A 19,161-nucleotide genomic window follows, 5' to 3' on the forward strand; every position below is an offset into this window, starting at 1 on the left:
ACAGAGACAGAAAACTTGTGACAGATAGTGGTGCAACCTCCCCTCAAGGGGCCCAATCTTCCAAGGAGAAACCCAAGGAGAAACCGGCATCCCCCAACCAAACTCTCACTTGAATCCCAAGTTGTGAAACTGGAGAGTGACCTCCAAAAAATAGAAAGAGGGAGAAAGTTGTACCGTAGTTGTAACCCGCAGAGTCGTACTGTATGCACCCTGATAACAGCTAGCTACCCTGCACACACTATCTACACACATTATGTGCTTTATATATATCCACTCAGAACACGTTTATTGTTTTGATTGTCCTAGATCAGACCACAGAGTTTTGATTAATCAGATGGCTGGGACGCCATCAATTAAAGAAGGGGTGGATGTAGGGCAGTGTATTGTGTTCTCCACAAGATGTCACTATAACACTGTTGTGTTAGGGCATATATATATATAAATATTTTGTTTACTAAACTGTTAAATACCTAAATGGAGAGTAATATGGAGTGTTAAAACATATTTTTGTTCTTTCTTTGGATCGTAATTAATACAGGTTGGCTGATGCAAAGCTATGTATGATAATATAAGCAGCAAAGTCTGTTATTGAAATGAATGTGCATTGAAATGGACTTTATTGAATTTAAAACTTAAATCAGTTCATGTTATCAACGCTTTAGATGCCGTGCTGTGAATTAAATGGTCAAGCCACAATCTCAAATCCTTATGTGTCCATGTCTCCTCTCTACCACCACCCACAAACACATACAACAGAGCGCAGAGTAGCAGCAGCGGTGCTAGAGGCAGGCAGAGAGAGACAGAAAGGGTTACACATACTTTACATTAAAATCTGTAACAGTACAGGTTAAATAAAAAAGCCCACCTGCATCCTACCTCCATTTGTTCTCTTTATATCACCTCTCCAATATGGGTGGTTTTCATCAAAAATACAAAATTTTGAGCAAAAAGCTGAGATAATTGCATTTTTGTGAAAGACCTCTAATAAAAATCTGATTCAGAGCAATGATCAAAATACCCGCTGTGTCTGAACTGTTTGGGAGGAGGTGTTGCTTTGTAGTTGCATAAGTTGGGTAGGAGCGCCATTTGGTGGATAATAGCGGTATTGCTGACTGCCAAAAAAACTTGTCATTGGCAGTGAAGCAATTTCTCTTAATTGATGAGTTAACTTGCTAATGGTGGCGAAAGAGTTAAAAACAAACATTCAAATAGCATTTCTAATTATAATTGCAGATTCAATATTTAACCATTCGTGCACATCTCTAATTCACAGCAGTGTAAAAACTGTAAAGGTAATAAAGTTACATGAAATTTCCACTAATATTAAAGTGTAAAGAAATTCTTGATTCTCATTCTTGCCACCCAGACGAATAACAGAACCTGACCGTAAGAGGAGGAAGATTGAGCAATCTGAGAATCAACCACAATACTTCAACGAAAACATGAGTCCTCATTTCAGGTGAATTATAGGATTTTGTTTTATTTAGTAAAAATGCTAGAAAATGTTGACCTAAATGTAACATTTTACAAACCATTAAGAGTCCTTTGTCTTATGATACAAACATTTTGTTCTTTACATTTTTACTCTTACAGGTATTTGTGTAATAATCTGACTTTATAATTTTTAATTTACAGTCATGACTCTGATCATGCTGAAGTCCTGAACACATTCAGATCAAATCTGAGGAAGAAGTTTGAGTGTTTGTATGAAGTAACATCAAATAAGAGAAACCCAACACTACTGAATGAGATCTACACAGAGCTCTACATCACAGAGAGTGAAAGTGGAGAGATCAGTAATGAACATGAGGTGAGACAGATTGAGACACAATCCAGAAGAACAACAACAGAGGAGACACCAATCAAATGTAATGACATCTTTAAACCTTTACCTGAACAAGACAAACACATCAGAAGTGTGCTGACAAAGGGAGTCGCTGGCATTGGAAAAACAGTCTCTGTACAGAAGTTCATTCTGGACTGGGCTGAAGAGAAAGAGAATCAGGACGTCCACCTCATATTTCCACTTCCTTTCAGAGAGATCAATTTGATGAAGGACAAAACACTCAGTCTTTTAGATCTTCTTCATCTTTTCTTCCCACAAACAAAAGAAATGAAAATCTTCAGTGATGAATATAAAGTGTTGTTCATCTTTGATGGTTTGGATGAGTGTCGTCTGTCTCTGGATTTTCACAGCAGTGTGAGGTTGTGTGATGTAAGTGAATCAACCTCAGTGGACGTGATGCTGGCAAACCTCATCAAGGGGAATCTGTTTCCCTCTGCTCTCATCTGGATCACCTCCAGACCAGCAGCAGCTGATCTCATCCCCTCTGAGTGTGTTGATCGAGTCACAGAGGTACGAGGCTTCACTGACCCACAGAAGGAGGAATACTTCAGGAAGAGAATCAGTGATGAGAGTCTGTCTGATCAAATCATCTCACACCTGAAGTCATCCAGGAGTCTCTACATTATGTGTCACATCCCAGTCTTCTGCTGGATTTCAGTCACTGTTCTAGAGAGAATATTGAGTGAAGCAGAGAGAAGAGAGATCCCGAAGACTCTCACTCAAATGTACACACACTTCCTGATCATTCAGACAAACATCAAACATCAGAAGGACTATGAGAAGAAAGATGAAGACATGATCTTCAAACTGGGGAAACTGGCTTTTGAGCAGCTTGTGAAAGGCAATCTGATCTTCTATGATGAAGACCTGAGAGAGTGTGGCATTGATGTAGCAGAAGCATCAGTGTACTCAGGATTGTGTACTCAGATCTTCAGAGAGGAGTTTGGTTTGTATCAGGGGAAAGTTTACTGCTTTGTTCATCTCAGCATCCAGGAACATCTAGCAGCTCTTTATGCTCACATCTCCTTCACAAACAACAACAGATATGTGTTTGATGAAAATCAGTTTTCTAAAGTTTTGGGCAAAATAAAACATAAATCACTAAAAGATTATCTATTAATCAATTTGCATCATCGAGCTGTATATGAAGCTTTACAGAGTAAGAATGGACATCTGGATCTTTTCCTGCGTTTTCTTCTGGGTCTTTCACTGGAGTCCAATCAGATTCTCTTACAGGATCTACTGACACAGATGAGAAGATGCTCCTACAAGAAAGAGAAAACTGTTGAGTACATTAAACAGAAGATGAATGAGAATCTGTCCACAGAGAAATCCATCAATCTGATTTACTGTCTGAATGAACTGGGTGATGATTCACTGGTGGAGGAGATTCAACGTTATGTGAAATATGGATCAGTAAGATGGACCAAACTCTCCTCTTCACAGTGGGCAGCTTTAGTTTTTGTGTTGTTGATGTCTGAGCAGCATTTGGATGAACTTGATCTAAAACCATTTATTGGAGATAAAAATACAGCAGATGAAGTTCTTGTGCGACTGCAGCTTGTGATTAAAGAAACCAAAAAACTTCAGTAAGTAAAACTAACAGTTAAAATATTAATTAAATTAAATTATTTTATCATTTTTTATTTTATTTTAGGAGAATCATTCCTAACAAGAGTTTGTCAAGTGTTTCATTTTCCAAAAGGAGAATTTTAGTAGTGATCTCTCAGAAAGGTTTTAAGTCAAGACTCAGACTAAAATTTGTGTTTGAACTGCCGTAACTAAAAATAGCTGCACTGATGTTGGGCGTGCTTGCAGAAAGAGATGACTGAGATTCGGATAATTAATCAAAATGATAAACTTTAATTATAAAACAAGAAATCAACAGACAGGCAACAAAACGTCTCAGGTTAAGTATGTAACCATTGTTCCCTGAGAAGGGAACGAGATGCTGCCTCAGAGCTGACACTATGGGGAACGCCTACAGCATGACGGCGTCTGAGTATGTATATCAAATTCGACCAATGGTTGGGCGTGACGTCATAGACGGAAGCCAGAGAGCATAAATACAGCAGAAAGGAACGGCCACTTTATCTGGCATAAGCCGAAGCGGGTACACAGGCATGCCAGAGGTATGGCCAGGAAGACGCAGCATCTGAGTAACCTGAGATGTTCCCTTTCGAGGGAACTTCAACGCTGTGTCAGAGCTGACGCTATGGGGAACGTTATACCCAATCCGCCAGACTACAAGTGCCTGTCTGTGTTTAGAAAGCACAACTGAGACCAAAGCACACGATCCCCAGGAGTAGAGTTGAGATCCAACTCAAAAGTGTACAAAAGTGAGCGGTGAGGACCTGCCTGCCGCATCACAGATATCCTGGATCGAGGCCCCTGCCCACAGGGCCCTATATGCCATACCTCAAGTTGAATGCGCTCTGACAGTTAAAGGAAAGGGCCGTCAAGAGGCTTCATAAGCACATGGGATAGCTTCAGCTATCCATCTACTTAAAGTCTTCTTGGTGGCCGGGAACCCGTTCCGGGCCGAACCCAAGCATACATTCATGTCCAGTGGGCATAATATTCTGAACCTTATGCAAGTAACCCCGACCTAGGGTGTAGAAAGCCCTCACCATGCCTGGAGCGAACTTGAAGGCAGGTGAGTGAAACCAAGAGAGACACTTAATCTCCTACCCTCTTAAGGGAGGTAATAGCTAGGAGAAATATAGTTTTCATAGCAAGAAAATTTCTGAGATGATATCCAATGGCTCAAACGGAGCCCCTGATAAGTCCTCCAGGACCAAAGAAAGATCCTAAGCAGGGATGACTCGCAGGCCTCAGCCTCTGAGTGCCTCACAGGAAACGCATGAATAGATGGTCTCTACTTAATGAGGGACCAACCACTAAGATATGAAAGGCAGATATAACTGCCACATAAGCCTTAACCTCTCGACGCGCACTAGTTCGTGCACGTAAAAACGTCAGTTTTTTTTAATGCTGCTAACCCTATATATATAGCCTACTGTGTACAAACAAACAATAATAATGACATTGCTGTACATCGTTTAAAAGGTCTAAGGGTTTAGCATCAGTGTATGGTGTCCGTTTTGAGATACAATTGCTCTAGCATCATAAATATAGTATTTTGTTACAGAAGTCCAGATGACAACATGCATAAAATAAGCTGACTCCTTACCCTTGTGCTGGTATAAGGAACGCAAATTGAATCCAGTCTGTTTCAGATGTGTAAATAACCCATAAAAACTCTCCAACAAAGTACATCCAATGACCATTTTTGTCCACAAATGCGTATAATCCGTGAAATATTGATATATTGTCCATTGCTTACATCAGATTTCACATGCACGTCTTGTAATAGATTATAATATACAATCTGGTGACTATTTCATCGTAACACTTGTATATGAGATTACACTCGCGTTCAAAACCAGCAGTCAAACTTGTTTGTAAAAGTAGGCGGGAGTATAATACATAATATCCAAACAGCGTTGTCAAATATCGTGACTTCATCTGACTCGCGCGTTCCTCCAATGACTTCAAGGAAAATATTGATAGACAGAACGTGTAGCCAATTAGATAACGAATTCAATGATCTTTGTGTGAAGCTTTATTTCCTGGTGTGGATACGGCATTTTATATGCTTATATAAGGATAAATAATAAAAAGAACAAACGTTAATGCATGTAAACAAAAGACTTTTATTTTGTGGCTGACTGGCACTTAAAAAAGGCACTAGTCTTACAAAAACTCTTGCAAGAACCTCATTTTAGGGTCTATTGACTTCAAACGTGAAACATAACTTCTTTAGACTTGTGGCTTTGGCATCATTGCATTTCTAGGTTTCACACATATATTTATCATTAAGATTTTTAGTGTTAAAAAGATGTTATGCAAAAATTTTTTTATTACAATGTACTTCAGCCTCTCTTACTTTTTTAATTTTTATCTTAAAATTATTTTAAAACATGGAAAATGAAGCTCAAAGTGTCTTCTATCTAATGATACCACAGTTATGCTTATACTCTATGGTATACTAATGGTTTAGTAAAAACAGCCCTTTTAGTGAAAGTAGGTATTTTCATGGTTTAGGGCCAGAATGGGGGTGCTTTTCAAGAGGTTAATGGTCAAAGGAGACTGCCCTGCTGCGCACTGCTACTATAAAAACTCCAGAACTTTACCATGGGGCAGTTAACTGGGTCATATAAGCCTCCTCAGAGGCCAGACCCAAAAACTCTAGGCAGGGGTAAAACACAGTGTCCCTTGCCTAAGACTACCGATCCCTCCAGATCGGCCCCTGAAATTGGAAGCCATCTAGGAGGGAGACCAGGTCCGAAACGATTCTCCGGTCGCCCAACACGATGCTATGAGCAACAGCTCTGCCTGTGCTGCCGGACCTTCTGCAGAACTCCCGGGAGCAGAGTAATTGGGGAAAAACATACCGGAGGCCCTCAGGCCCTTCCTGTGTCATGGCATCCAGCCCGGTTAGGGTTAGGCCCGAGTGGGAATGGATGAGAGAGAGAAAACCAAAGTGTACTATGTGAACTCCTGAATTGCAAACAGGTCAGCTTTCGCTTGGCCGAACCTGAGCCAGACTTGCTCCTCAACGTGAGGGTGGAGTCTTCATTTCCCCGAGCTCAACGCCTGCCTCAGCAGAATTTCTGCTCCATGTGGACTTACATAGATTTTGACCTTATGGTCTTCCATAGCCACTTTCCGGCCTTAGAGGAATGCATCCGTCATAAGCCTGATGTGACGACCCTGAGCCCCCAATATTGGCCTTCCTGGGAAAGGAATTATGGTTTCTTCCGTAATACTAAAGCACAAAGCATCTGCGTGTGACCTTGATCATGAGAAACGGGTTGCCCCTCAGGGAACCCCATGGTTAAAGGATGGATTCTATACAAGCAGGAGACAACTGTGCCTGCAGTCGTTGAAATCCATACTACGCCCAGAAAAGAGGTCCTCTGTACTCGAGAAGCATACTTTTTCTGGCGTTTAGCTGATTGGAATTTTTTTTAGGACATTATCAGTTTATTTGGAAACGAACCCTATTCAAAAACTTAACTTGTATAAGAAACTGATAAACAACAGGGCTGTAAACTTCATGTGGCTCATGTTACCATATAACTTTATGTCCAAAAAGTGTGAATATGTTTTTCCACTTCATAGTTTTGTACTGATGAGAGGGATGCAGACCTGTAAGAGGGTTATGAACAGCTGTTAGCATAAATTGTCCACAGAAATACCCCTGCATACATAACTGATGGGTAAATGATAGCACTACATTCAGATAAACTATCATGCACATAAACTAAATTAGTATCTCAGAAAAACATCTGCAATGATTAGTTATATAAAAAGCTGTTTTCAGATGACTGTGTTAAAAACACATCGCATATGTCCATGTGTGCGAGCTCGCGTCTCCGTGGAAACAACGCGGCGCTCATAATAAAACGGTATCGCGTGTAAAGCGCAATGTATGGAATGCATTGCATGTAAACAATGTCATATTACAGCAGATCCCGCAGTGCAGCATTACTCAAAGTTGCCATGAAGGATACGAAACTGAATAACTGTGTCTAACACTGTACAGCATGTAACAATGAAATCCGCCATTACGTGATCACGCAAACTCATTTGTAAATAAGCATGTAAACATGGAATCATATTACAGCACACACTTAAAAGATACAGCAGTGCAGCATTACTCAAAGTTGCCATGAAGGATACGAAAGTGAATAACTGTGTTTAACACTGTTACAGCATGTAACAATGAAATCCGCCGTTACGTGATCACGCGAACTCGTTTGTAAACAATGCGAAAGTTTTTCAATCCGAAGCGTGCAGTCTGCTGAGGTTGCTTACTGTATGTAGGCTGAACTGCACAAGCCATAACATATTACATGATAGCAAATATAAATGAAGACAAATGACTTACTGTTTCTTCAGGAATATATCCTCCTCCATTGCGTCTTCCATTGTTCTTCTTCTTAGGTAACGTTACAGATAAACGCTTCTCTTCCTCAATGTCTAGACATAAATGAAGATATTCCTCACATGTGTGTATAAAGTTTCTAATCCAAACATGCGGTAAAGTCTTTAAATCTGATCAAACTTTACGCTTTGTTTATTATTGTTGGAACTGCTGGTCTCTTCATTACCATGTCAACAGCCTGTGGGCATGAGCGCATTAGAGATAATGAGCTCAGCCAGGAAAAACGGTACGCTCTTTACTTCAATGCAGATTATATAAACAGGAAATATTTGTTTTTGATTATAATTAGCTTGTTTAAAAGTAGACATTTCAGGCTTTCTTTGGATATGTGTATCATGTTTGTGTGACGAGTATTCGCGGAGTTTCAATTGATTTTTGTAATGTGATTTGAGAGACAGCTGGCTGAGACAGTAATGTCTAAATGCGCACCCTGTTTATTTTCTTTATTTGACAAAAACACAAAGATCTCTTGTTATTGTGAATGTACACTAATTACAGAGGACCCTTCAGAGTTTCAAATGGTGTCAAACACGTAAGTGTTTGATTATTAATGATGGAGTATTTTAAGTTGATTCTGCTATGATAAGGAGAAAACACGTCAAAACGCGTCCCCGCGTTTTTGGACCCCTGGGGGTTAATGTCATGCGACAACAGACCGCACCTAACCTCGGGCCTTTAGACAGAAACCCGGCATTTTTCCATATTCTTAGGGCACGAAGACATGCGTGCGTAACCTTGAACATGGTGAAAAACCAACACTGGCCGAAAGGAACCATTGTTTCTTACATAACACTAAGGCACAAAGCATCTTTGGTGAGCTTGATCATGAGAAAAAAGTTGCCCCTCAAGGAACTCCATGGTTAAATGATGGATTCAATACGAGCATGAGACAACCGTGCCTGCAGTCATTGAAATTCATACCATGCCCAGAAAAGAGGTCCTCTGTACTGGAGAAGCACACTTTTCCTGGCGTTTAGCTGATTGGACATTTTTCCTTTTGGCCTTCCATAGCCAATCCTCAGCTTAACAGAGATCCATCTGTCATTAATGTCATGCAGCGACAGACCACACCTAACTCCGTGCCTTTAGACAGAAACCCAAAATCTTTCCATATTCTAGAGTACGAAGACATGTGTGCGTAACCCTGAACATGCAAAAAGGGTTGCCCCTCTGGGAAAAACCCTGTTTCTAAAACCACCACATGGTGTGCCATTCACCTAGCTTCATCTAATTCACTTCTTTGAAAAATGGACATTACACGAGCAGGAGACATCTGTGCCTGCATCGTCGTCAAGTTCCATATTATCCCCAAAATGTGATCACCTGCGTTGGGACTAACATACTTTTCTTGGTGTTCAGTCTCAACCCTAGGTGTCTTAGATGTGCAAGCACAACATCTCAATTCTGTGCTGCCATCTGTGCTGACTGGGCTAATATTAGCTAATCGTCCATATAAATAGTATGCAAATACCCTAAAGATGCAATGGCGTCAGGGCAGCATTTACACATTTTGTAAATGTGTGAAGGGATAGAGCTAGGCCGAAGGGAATATTGGTATGCCATGCCCCCAAAGGAAAACCTGAGATTCTGTGAGCAGCAAAAATCCATTGACACAAACCAGTCCTCGGATCTGATTTGTGACATAATGTGAGTGACCATCAACATCATGAACCATAATTTTGTGATGGTTCTGTATAGCCTTTAAATAAAAGGAATTCCAATTCCTGCTCTAAAATTAGTGATGTAGCCTACATTTTTGTACATAACACCCATTGAGATATGTTTGGAATGTTTTTCCATGCTATAATAATTTTTACCAAGGGAACCTGATGTACTGTGCTCTGTACTACGAGAGGCAGAGTGTTCACAGTTAATACAGGAGGGCCAGTGGCGGAGCTAGATTTTTAAAACAGGGGTGGCAAGGTATTATTTTGGGGTTCAATATACAAAGTGTTCAATTACACTAAAAATAAATTATTTTCCACAAAATGTAGATAGATAAAATTAAAGTTGTTTATTTTCCAAAATGTACACAATTATAGCCTATATGTATTAAGTATACAGCAAAAATAGAACAACTGGGATCTGTTTGTCCCTGATCTGTACCTGACTTTTGTTTTTTTAGAAAGAAGTTGGTAATATCGCTTTTTCTCTTCATTCTGCTGTCTTAAAGGAAAACTTGGTTACACACCTCATGAAGAAACCAAACTTTGGAACAATTTGCTTGTTTTTATTTACCATAAGTACACCGATACTAATAATACAAATACTAAAGTAATACATTACGAAGATCTGAGTATTGAGGTCTAGCCTATTTGACAACACAAGGAAAATTGCTTAAAGACGTCTAGACATGTTATGTTAAGGGAGAAGGGATTAATTTAATGATTATTTAATTTAATCATTAATTTAATGATGTTAATAGACTTCTGTCCCTCACATTAAGCTATGGAATGGCTTCAGATGACTTTGTGAAATTAAAATCCAACCCTCTCAGACCCAAGTCACCCAAACTGATGTGAAAAAAGCATGAGGCGCCGAAAAGCGCACTGTTTACATCCCTGTACTATGTCCACGGTGGTTTAATTAAGTTCAAAATGCTGCATTACACATGCCAATATGAATAAGCCTACCTAATGTCTTTGATTGTTGCTGAACATTTGCTAAAGACATGTTTTTATTGTTTTAAGCATCTTCACGCAGGCGTGACAGTATTAGTCAGTTTCACTAGGCGAGTAAGGCTCATTGAAGTATTAATGCTAAGCACTACAGTGCACCGTCTCCCTTACTCGCCGTTAAAACAGTACTTTGTTTAATTTAATACCAATAAAAGCCGTATATACCAGCAAAACGCTCTTCATCGATCCTGTGTGTGCTGCTGCGTTATGTTTTGGAGCACAAAGGAGCTGCGTGTCAGCTTAACCAATAGGCTTGTTTGACTTCATGCGGCGCCACAAGAATCGACAGCTGGATTACTTCAAAGTACCGCGAGAGCGATTCGCGAAATCATACGGAGGACTTTGCTGTTAAGTCGCTCTCGTGGAACTTTGACGTCATAGGCTGTCGGTTCTTGCGGCGCCGCATGAAGTCGAACAAGCCTAATGAAAAGTGTAGCAGCAACAGCACGCTACACGCTTGTGCGTGCTGCGCATTCACGTCCGCTGGGAGATTTGAGAAATGTTCGTAAAAATCAAACAGTGTAATGTTTTCAGCGGGGTGGCAAAAGGGGTGGCAAGGACTAATTAGCCCTCTGGCTCCGCCACTGAGGAGGGCACTGAGAGGCATGGGAACCTGCAAATGGCGGATAAATCCCACACTCCCCAGGAAGGCATGCCCTGATAGGGCTTTATACACAAATATATATATTTGACAATGTTGGACGCTTTAGGGTTGAAGCCACTCATGGCAACATAAAAAACTGAAGTGCTTGCGTAAACATGGTCAGAGAATGGTCTTTTCCATGACTTGCATAATAATGGAGATCAGGACAGAAAGGAAGCCTCTGGTGTTGAGATTGCACTCATTTTGTAAGAAGTCTCTCATCCAACTTGCTGGATGATATTGTATCTGTTTTTATCTGCTGGTTCATACATATTAAAACTAGCAGTGTCATGAGAAACAACCTCGATCAACCTCTCATTTAATAGACCGGTTTAGGTGGGCCTCGAACCCAAATCAGCACTCTTTAAAAGGGACTCGTTTGAACTGATGAGGGAAGAGAGAGAGACGAGACTTTGTGCTTGTTGGAGTTGTTTGCCCGTTATGTGACTACCGGTGTCTCGAGGGGTATGGAGGTTGCGGGAGACCACAGCCGCATTCGAGGAGTTCTCGTTATGATCCGCCTTAACGAGAATGGCTTTTTGGACATTAATCTTCTGTTGGATTCGTGTAAATGTGAAAGGAACAAGCAAATCATTGTTTATTGCATTATTTGGGAGATTGAGTTTATATTTAAAAATGTCCCACGAATTCGAAGGTAGTAGTAAATAACTATGTATTTTAATAAAACAGAACAAAACAAACCCACGTGGGGGTAAAACAGAACATGAAATAATAACACTGTGGTGGAACACAAAGTAGAACAAGAGAATAACTGGAACATGTAACTGAGTACATCAACACTAAATTACAACAACGCACGCACACCACAAAGAGAACACAAGGGCCTAATAAAGACAGCACATCAATGAGGAACAGGTGAACATAATTAATCACGTAAGACACGAGTACATAAGGGAGTAGGGTAAAAGTGACAAGACACTGGGAACACGTGTCACACATACATGATGTGAAAACACACGTGTTCCCACATAAACACAATGCTGCCATAGCCTTGCCCTCTAACATCCAACCTGGATAATGACCAGGATCAGGCAAGACCATGACAGCCACAAAACACTGGGAACATGTGGAAGCCACAAAACTATATTCCTCCACATGCTCCCACACAGAACATAGTACTGCCATGGTCTTGCCAGATACACTCAAACCTGAGTCTATTACAAAAGATCTGGCAAGCCCATGACAGTACAGTGTGATTAGGCAGTGTAGAAGGGGAAAGAGTGAACATATGTTTGATCTGTGTCTGTTGTTTTTAAATGCACTTGCTTTTCAATTGAATAAATTAGCCAGCAAGTTTAAGATGTAAATATGGCATCCATTGAAGAATTTGTTAAAGCTCCATCAGAGGACGTGTTGAATTTGTTTGTGAAGCAAAAGTTGTGGGAACTTGTAGACCATTTTAAAATTGGTGATGTAGATAAACAAATAAAGAAAAAGGAACTTTGTTCTATCGTGAGAAATTGGTAGATTGAAAATAAACTTTTAATCGTTTCCACACAGAAAAAAACATGAGGCTGAGAGAAATGCGGTGTATATTTTTTCAGGGTTGTCTTTTGAACAAAGAAAAGAAATTTAGCAAATGCAACAGAATCATGATAAGGAATTGGTCAAGGTAACTAGGATATATGAGTTTGAGATGGAGAAATTAAGAACTGATAACTTGCTCAAACAAAGTACAATTGAATTTGCACAGAAACAATTAGAAGTTGAAAAATCAACATGCGAGTTTGAGTTCCAAGCGGAGCATTTAAAGTTAGCAAAGGAAGGCAGATTACCTATTGAGCTTGGTGAAAGAAACTATGGTGGTTTAGATATGGCTAGTAATTTGAGATTGCTCCCTAAATTTAACGAACATGATCCAGATGTGTTTTTCTCTTTGTTTGAGACTCTTGCTGAAGAAAGGAATTGGCCAAAAGCTGTACGAATGGTTATGCTCCAAACTGTGATTACAGGCAAAGCACAGAAGGCATATGCAGCTCTTCCGATGGAGGACCGGTGAGATTATGACAAGGTAAAAGTGACAATTCTAAAGGTGTATGGGTTAGTTCCTGAAGCATACCACCAGCGTTTTAGGAACTGAAGGAAAGGTGACCGCTAAACGCATTCTGAGGTGGTAAGAGATCTTTTTTCACACTTTGATCGTTGGTGCATTGCTTCAGATGTTGATAACTTTGAGAAGTTACGTGACCTTATTATTTTAGAAGAAGTTCCCTGAGGTATTTACATCATGTGTGGTAACACATTCTAAGAGTCGTGAGGCATTTTGTGAAGAAAAAGTGTCAAAGTATGCACTGCTAGGGATGGCTCCCGCGAAACTGACGTTTCGACACTGTGTCGAGATCCCGAAGCGTAAATGTTTCGAAACACTGCTCCGAAATGTGATTCGAAACACCCATGTCACGTGATGAAGTGATTCGAAACACCAAGCGGTGCATTTCACAAGTATTTCGAAAGGTGGCGTACCTGTCGAATCTGCGTCGAATCTTAAACTGACAGGGTAGGAAACAAATCTGACAATACATCATAGATGCGTTTTTGGCAAGATCAAATACTATAATTTACTGAAAAGAAGTAATTTTTCATCATATGTATGTAACACTTACAAAAAAATGCATGCCAGCAAAAGTGTCCCTTGTGTGAGAATGTTTTCAAAGGCTGGAGAAATTATATGTAAAAAAGAATCTGGTTGAGTTTATCAACACAGAACAATTTATATATTTGAATAAAGATCTTTATATGTAAACAATGTGGCATATTATGGCTTGATATATTTTATGAATCTCTTATTATTTATTTGGTATATCTCTATTCCATTTTTTTTTTATTAAATAGACCCGAATAGCCTATTATCGACAATTGTGAGCCTAAAAGCTCATGTAGTTGTCAAACAGATGTTAAAACAACAAAAAGCATTTTATTATGAGTTAGCGCATGCATTTCCCGGGTTCGATCCTAAGAGCTACGCATGAAAGTCGAGAACACTATCCACTCTCCCATCCTATCACTTGTGTGTCAATCAAACAACATGTGGGATACAATTTGTCAGCGCTCGTTTAAAATCTTGTCAAGGCTGCTTCATGTAAAGACATGCAAACGACCGCTAGGTGTCACTGTGGAGGCGGTTTCGGATTGATGTTTCGAAGCCTCGAAACATACGGCACAATTGATTCAACTGTTTCAGTGTTTCACGAAGCCTCGCTCTGCCCACCACTATGCACTGCCTGGTTTGTCTACTCTTTCTCCTTATGATGTTTTATTAACAAAGTTTGGGAGGAGCACGTTCAGATAATTAATCACAGGTGGAAGCACTCAGCCATTATACACAGGTAGAATCACTCAGCAATTATACACAGGTGGAAACACTCAGCAATTAACCATGAGAGGGTACATATAGACTCATCAGTCTTACCCGCCATCCATTGACAGTTTGTAGCATCCCCCCACCACCCCTTCTCCACACTTCTAGTTCTAAAAAACACTTACATGGGGGGGTACTCTGGGTTCGGGCCAAGTCCGAGCTCGAAGCCCTTCCCCGGACAGCACGCCAAACACGCATTCTAAATTACTCTATAAATTATATGTAAGTGTGAACTCGTGAATTTCAAATAGGGAGTTGGTAATGGCCCAACAAAATTATCCTGGGTTGCAGAAATTGTTTGAGGATGTTATTTCATCAGAAGAGGTGAGAAGTGGTGTCAGTGGATATTTTATCCAAGATGAGCTACTTTTGAGGAAATATGTTCCTTGTAAAAAAGGCTTGATTGGAGAGGATGTAATTCAAGTGGTGGTACGAAAGCCTTTTCATGAAATGGTAATGAAGGTTGCTCATGGTGAAGTAGCAGTTCATTTAGGAGGTAATAAAACTTATGACCGAGTTCTATTGGCCATGTTTGAAGAAGGATATCTCAGCCTTCATTAAAACGTGCCATACATGTCAGTTAACAGGCAAACCGAATCAATCTTTGAAACCAGTTCCTCTATCTCCTATAATTGTTACAAGTAAACCTTTCAAACATGTAATAATTGATTGTGTGGGTCCATTGCCTACTCTAAATCAGGCAATGTATATTTGCTGACTGTAATGTGTCAGGCAACTCTGTATCCGACAGCTTACCCTAACAGTAAAATTACCACTAAAGCAGTTGTGAACGCTCTAACTCAATTCATTTCTGTTTTAGGGATACCCAAGATTATTCAGAGTGATAAAGGGTCAAATTTCACTTCACGTATGTTTGATGAGATTTTGAGAGTGCTCAAGGTGAGACATAATCAATCAAGTGCATATCACCCATAAAGTCAAGGTGCGCTTGAACGATTTCACCAAACATTAAAAGCATTGTTACGTGCTTACTGTGTGAAGTTGAACCGTTACTGGGTGGAAGGGTTACCCTGGTTATTACTTGCAGCTAGCGAAGTACAACAAGAGAACTTGAGGTTTAGTCCAAATGATCTGGTTTTTGGTCACAGCGTACGAGGTCCTCTCTCTGTTTTGAGGGAAGGACTGTGTGAAGATGATCCTCCACAGAATTTGTTAGAATATGTGAATGGTTTTCGTAGACGTTTATTTTTGGCGTAAGTGCGCAGAAAAATCTTGTCGGAGCGCAGAGTATGGTGAAGAACTACTATGATAAACATGTAGAATCTCGTGTTTTTACACCAGGTGATCAGGTGCTAGTTGTGTTGCCTTCATCTGGATCTTTGTGCATGATTTACTGGTCCGACTCCGTACTGTTCTGCGAAAAATCACTGACCAAAATTATCAAATTGCAACTCCAGATACGAAAAGCAAAGCAATGTTTTCATGTGAATTTACTTAAGCCGTATCATTCTCATAATTCTTAAAGTCAACCAGTAAGTCCAGTTGTTACTGTTTCTAGTACCTCTCTTGATCATGTTCAATCTCTTTTTGTGAAGGGAGGGGAGGATGTGATTGTCCCTGGAGACTGTGTTTTGCTTCCCAGTTAAAGAATTCCAAGACTCTTCAAAATTTGGATGCTTTGCTTTTGCATCTATCAGATGTACAGAGGTCAGAGTTGACAAAGTTAGTGTTTGATTTTCCTATTTTGTGTGCAGATGTGCCAACTACTGTCGTGGATTTTTTCAGGAGAATCAGAGACGGTTGAGATGCAAAATTCTCTTCAAAGTATTTTATTAAAGAATTGTGTCAGACAGCTTGAAACACAATATACTGGTCATAGGGTGTACACCTGGTAAAATGATAATGACAATGACCCCGTTCTGAGTTTTTCAGTATATTATATAGTGGTCCAATAGTGGTCCAGTAGCCCTGCCTTTCTTTCACTCTGTACTATCCCAATGTCCAGCAGACTCCTACCTTCAGGCCCCTTAGCTCCTTCTCATAACTCATGACAACTTGGTGATGCTGTGGCTTTATCTCTATAACATTCCAAGCTGGTACATAAATCCTTCCATGGGTGGTAAAACTCAGTGTCTTTGTTCTCTAACACATCATACAACTATTTGCTATCCTTACCATGGACACCCTTATCTCCTCCAGGCCCAGCTGTGGACCTACACATTCATGTTCAAGCCACAGAGAGACAACTTTATTCATGTAGACATTAAAAACATACCATATAAAACATTTATACTAATCTGTAAGACAAAACACTCAAAATTTCTCTACCATACTACTAAAACTAAGGTCCGACTCCAGAATCACACCAAGAATCCTTACTTGATTTTTAGTTGTTTGACCCCTAGCGTCAAGGTATGCATTCACCTTGAGAACTTCATCTTTGTTTCCAAATGCAATGACTTCAGTTTTCTCTTTGTTTAACTGAAGAAAGTTTTGGCACATCCAACTGTTAACTTCATCAATGCATTTGCAAAGGGAGTCAATGGGGCTGTAGTCATTAGGGGATAGAGCTAAGTATATCTGGGTGTCGTCTGCATAACTGTGATAGGCAATTTGGTTCTCTCTCATTATTTGGCTTAGTGGGAGCATATACAGGTTAACCAGGAGTGGCGCAAGAATTGAGCCTTGCAGGACTCCGCATGCCATAGATGTCCACTCAGATTTATGGCCACCCATACTCGCATAATAACCTCTCACTTCTAAGTATGACCTAAACCATTTAAGGACTATCCCAGAAAGCCAGACCCAGTTTTTCAGCCTGTCAAGAAGTATGTTGTGATCGACAGTGTCAAAAGCAGCACTGAGGTTGAGTAGTACCAGCACTGATAGTTTGCCTGTGTCTGTATTGAGGCAAATATCATTTATTATCTTTATGAGCGCTGTCTCTGTACTGTGAAGTGGTCGGAAACCAGATTGAAAAATGTTAAAGTAACCATTAGAGATTAAGAATTTGTTCAGCTGATTGAAAACAAATTTTCAATGATCTTGCCTATGAAAGGAAGATTTGAAATGGGCCTGTAGTTGCTCAATACAGTGTTATCCAAGTTGCTCTTTTTCAGGAGGGGCTTAACAACTGCAGTTTTAAGGGACTTTGAAAAAGTCCCAGAGATAAGTGATGAATTTACCATTTCTAGGAGATCTTCCTCTAAACAGTTAAAGACATTTTTGAAAAAAGATGTTGGGAGTGTGTCAAGGCCGCAGATTGATGTTTTAAGATGCTGTACTGTTTCTTCCAAAATTTTACCATCAACTGCTTCGAAATCAGACATCGTAACTACTTTGCTGATCACCATTCTGATATTATTGATTTTCTCAGAGAAGAAGTTAGCAAACTCACTACATTTGCTGTCTGAGAGCATTTCACTTGGAATTTGACTTGGGGAATTTGTTAGTCTCTCTATAGTAGCAAAAATAGTGCGTGTGTTGTTTATGTTGCTGTTTATAATATTTGACAAGAAAGTCTGTCTAGCTTTGCCTAGTTCCACATTGAAAGTATGAAGGGTGTCTTTATATGGATTATAATGGACTACAAGTTTTGATTTATCAAATACCAACAATGGTAGACAAAATACACACAAGGGTACATAACAATGACAGACAGCTACCAACAATGGTAGACTGAATACCTCAAGGGTAAATAGAAATAATGAATAACTACCAACAATGGTAGACGGAATACCACAAGGGTACATAACAGTGACTTCAATGTTACTTGCAGTAATTTTTGAATATTATGAACATGTATAGTATGTCTGTATGTATGGTTGTGCACATACACTACTAGAATAATGTTTCTTAATGAGGTATTATTATTACCATTATTTATTTTATGTTTTTTTCTCTCTTTCTTTATTCCATTGTTATAATTGAAGACGGAAGCATTTTGTTCGGTTTGTATAAATTCTTTAATAGACTGGGGTGGGGTTCAATAAGTTTTACTTCTCCCCACTCCATTTCAAGCATAAGTGCTAGTTATTATTATTATTGAGTATTCTTCCATTGTTATACTATTTGCTTGAAATAAATAAATAAATGAAATGAAATGAAGTTTTGTCTTCCGCCACATGCGCTCAGCTTTTCTGCATTGTCTCTTCGTATTCTGTACCGCTGTTGAGTTTCTCTAAGGTGATTTTTGCCTACCATTCTTCTTCCTGACTTTTACAGGAGCAATATCATCGATTGCACTCTTAATTGCGAATTAAAGGAATCAAGGAGAGAGTCAACAGAGTCTGCAGATATGCTTGGTGTTAACTCTCTGCGGTCAACCACGGCGGGGGCGCCGCAAACTCTTTATTTTTCAATCACTCTGCAAAGAGACTTAGATTACTTTGCTGATTTTGGACATACAGATATGATTTATACATCATTTAAAACGTTAAAGTGTCTAGTTTTTTTCTGTCCACCCCCAATAAAAACAGAATGTTGTGCTTTTTGCAAAAATAAGAAAATAAACATGATGCGCGTTTTGTTCTCCCTCAGTGAAGTCCTTTCAGAAACGCGTCAGAAAAATTAACTGTAACTTAAGGAATACTTGTCATAGAAACAAAAGATAAATGTCTGCATAATGCTTGGAATGTCTGC

At 39.6% G+C, this 19,161-nt stretch overlaps 1 protein-coding gene across 1 annotated transcript in view; it reads left to right on the top strand.

Moving 5' to 3' along the window:
• The first annotated feature begins 662 nt into the window (after window positions 1-662).
• The window catches only part of LOC129437432 (protein NLRC3-like), a 46,443-nt gene continuing 27,944 nt past the window's right edge, over window positions 663-19,161 (top strand). Inside the window, exons 1-3 of the mRNA XM_073865736.1 lie at window positions 663-808; window positions 1,367-1,459; window positions 1,636-3,435. Coding sequence (XP_073721837.1) covers window positions 663-808; window positions 1,367-1,459; window positions 1,636-3,435 — 2,039 coding nt within the window. The remainder of the gene's footprint in view (window positions 809-1,366; window positions 1,460-1,635; window positions 3,436-19,161) is intronic.

Source organism: Misgurnus anguillicaudatus, unplaced genomic scaffold (assembly GCF_027580225.2).
Source record: "Misgurnus anguillicaudatus unplaced genomic scaffold, ASM2758022v2 HiC_scaffold_33, whole genome shotgun sequence".
Taxonomy (NCBI): Eukaryota; Metazoa; Chordata; class Actinopteri; order Cypriniformes; family Cobitidae; genus Misgurnus; species Misgurnus anguillicaudatus.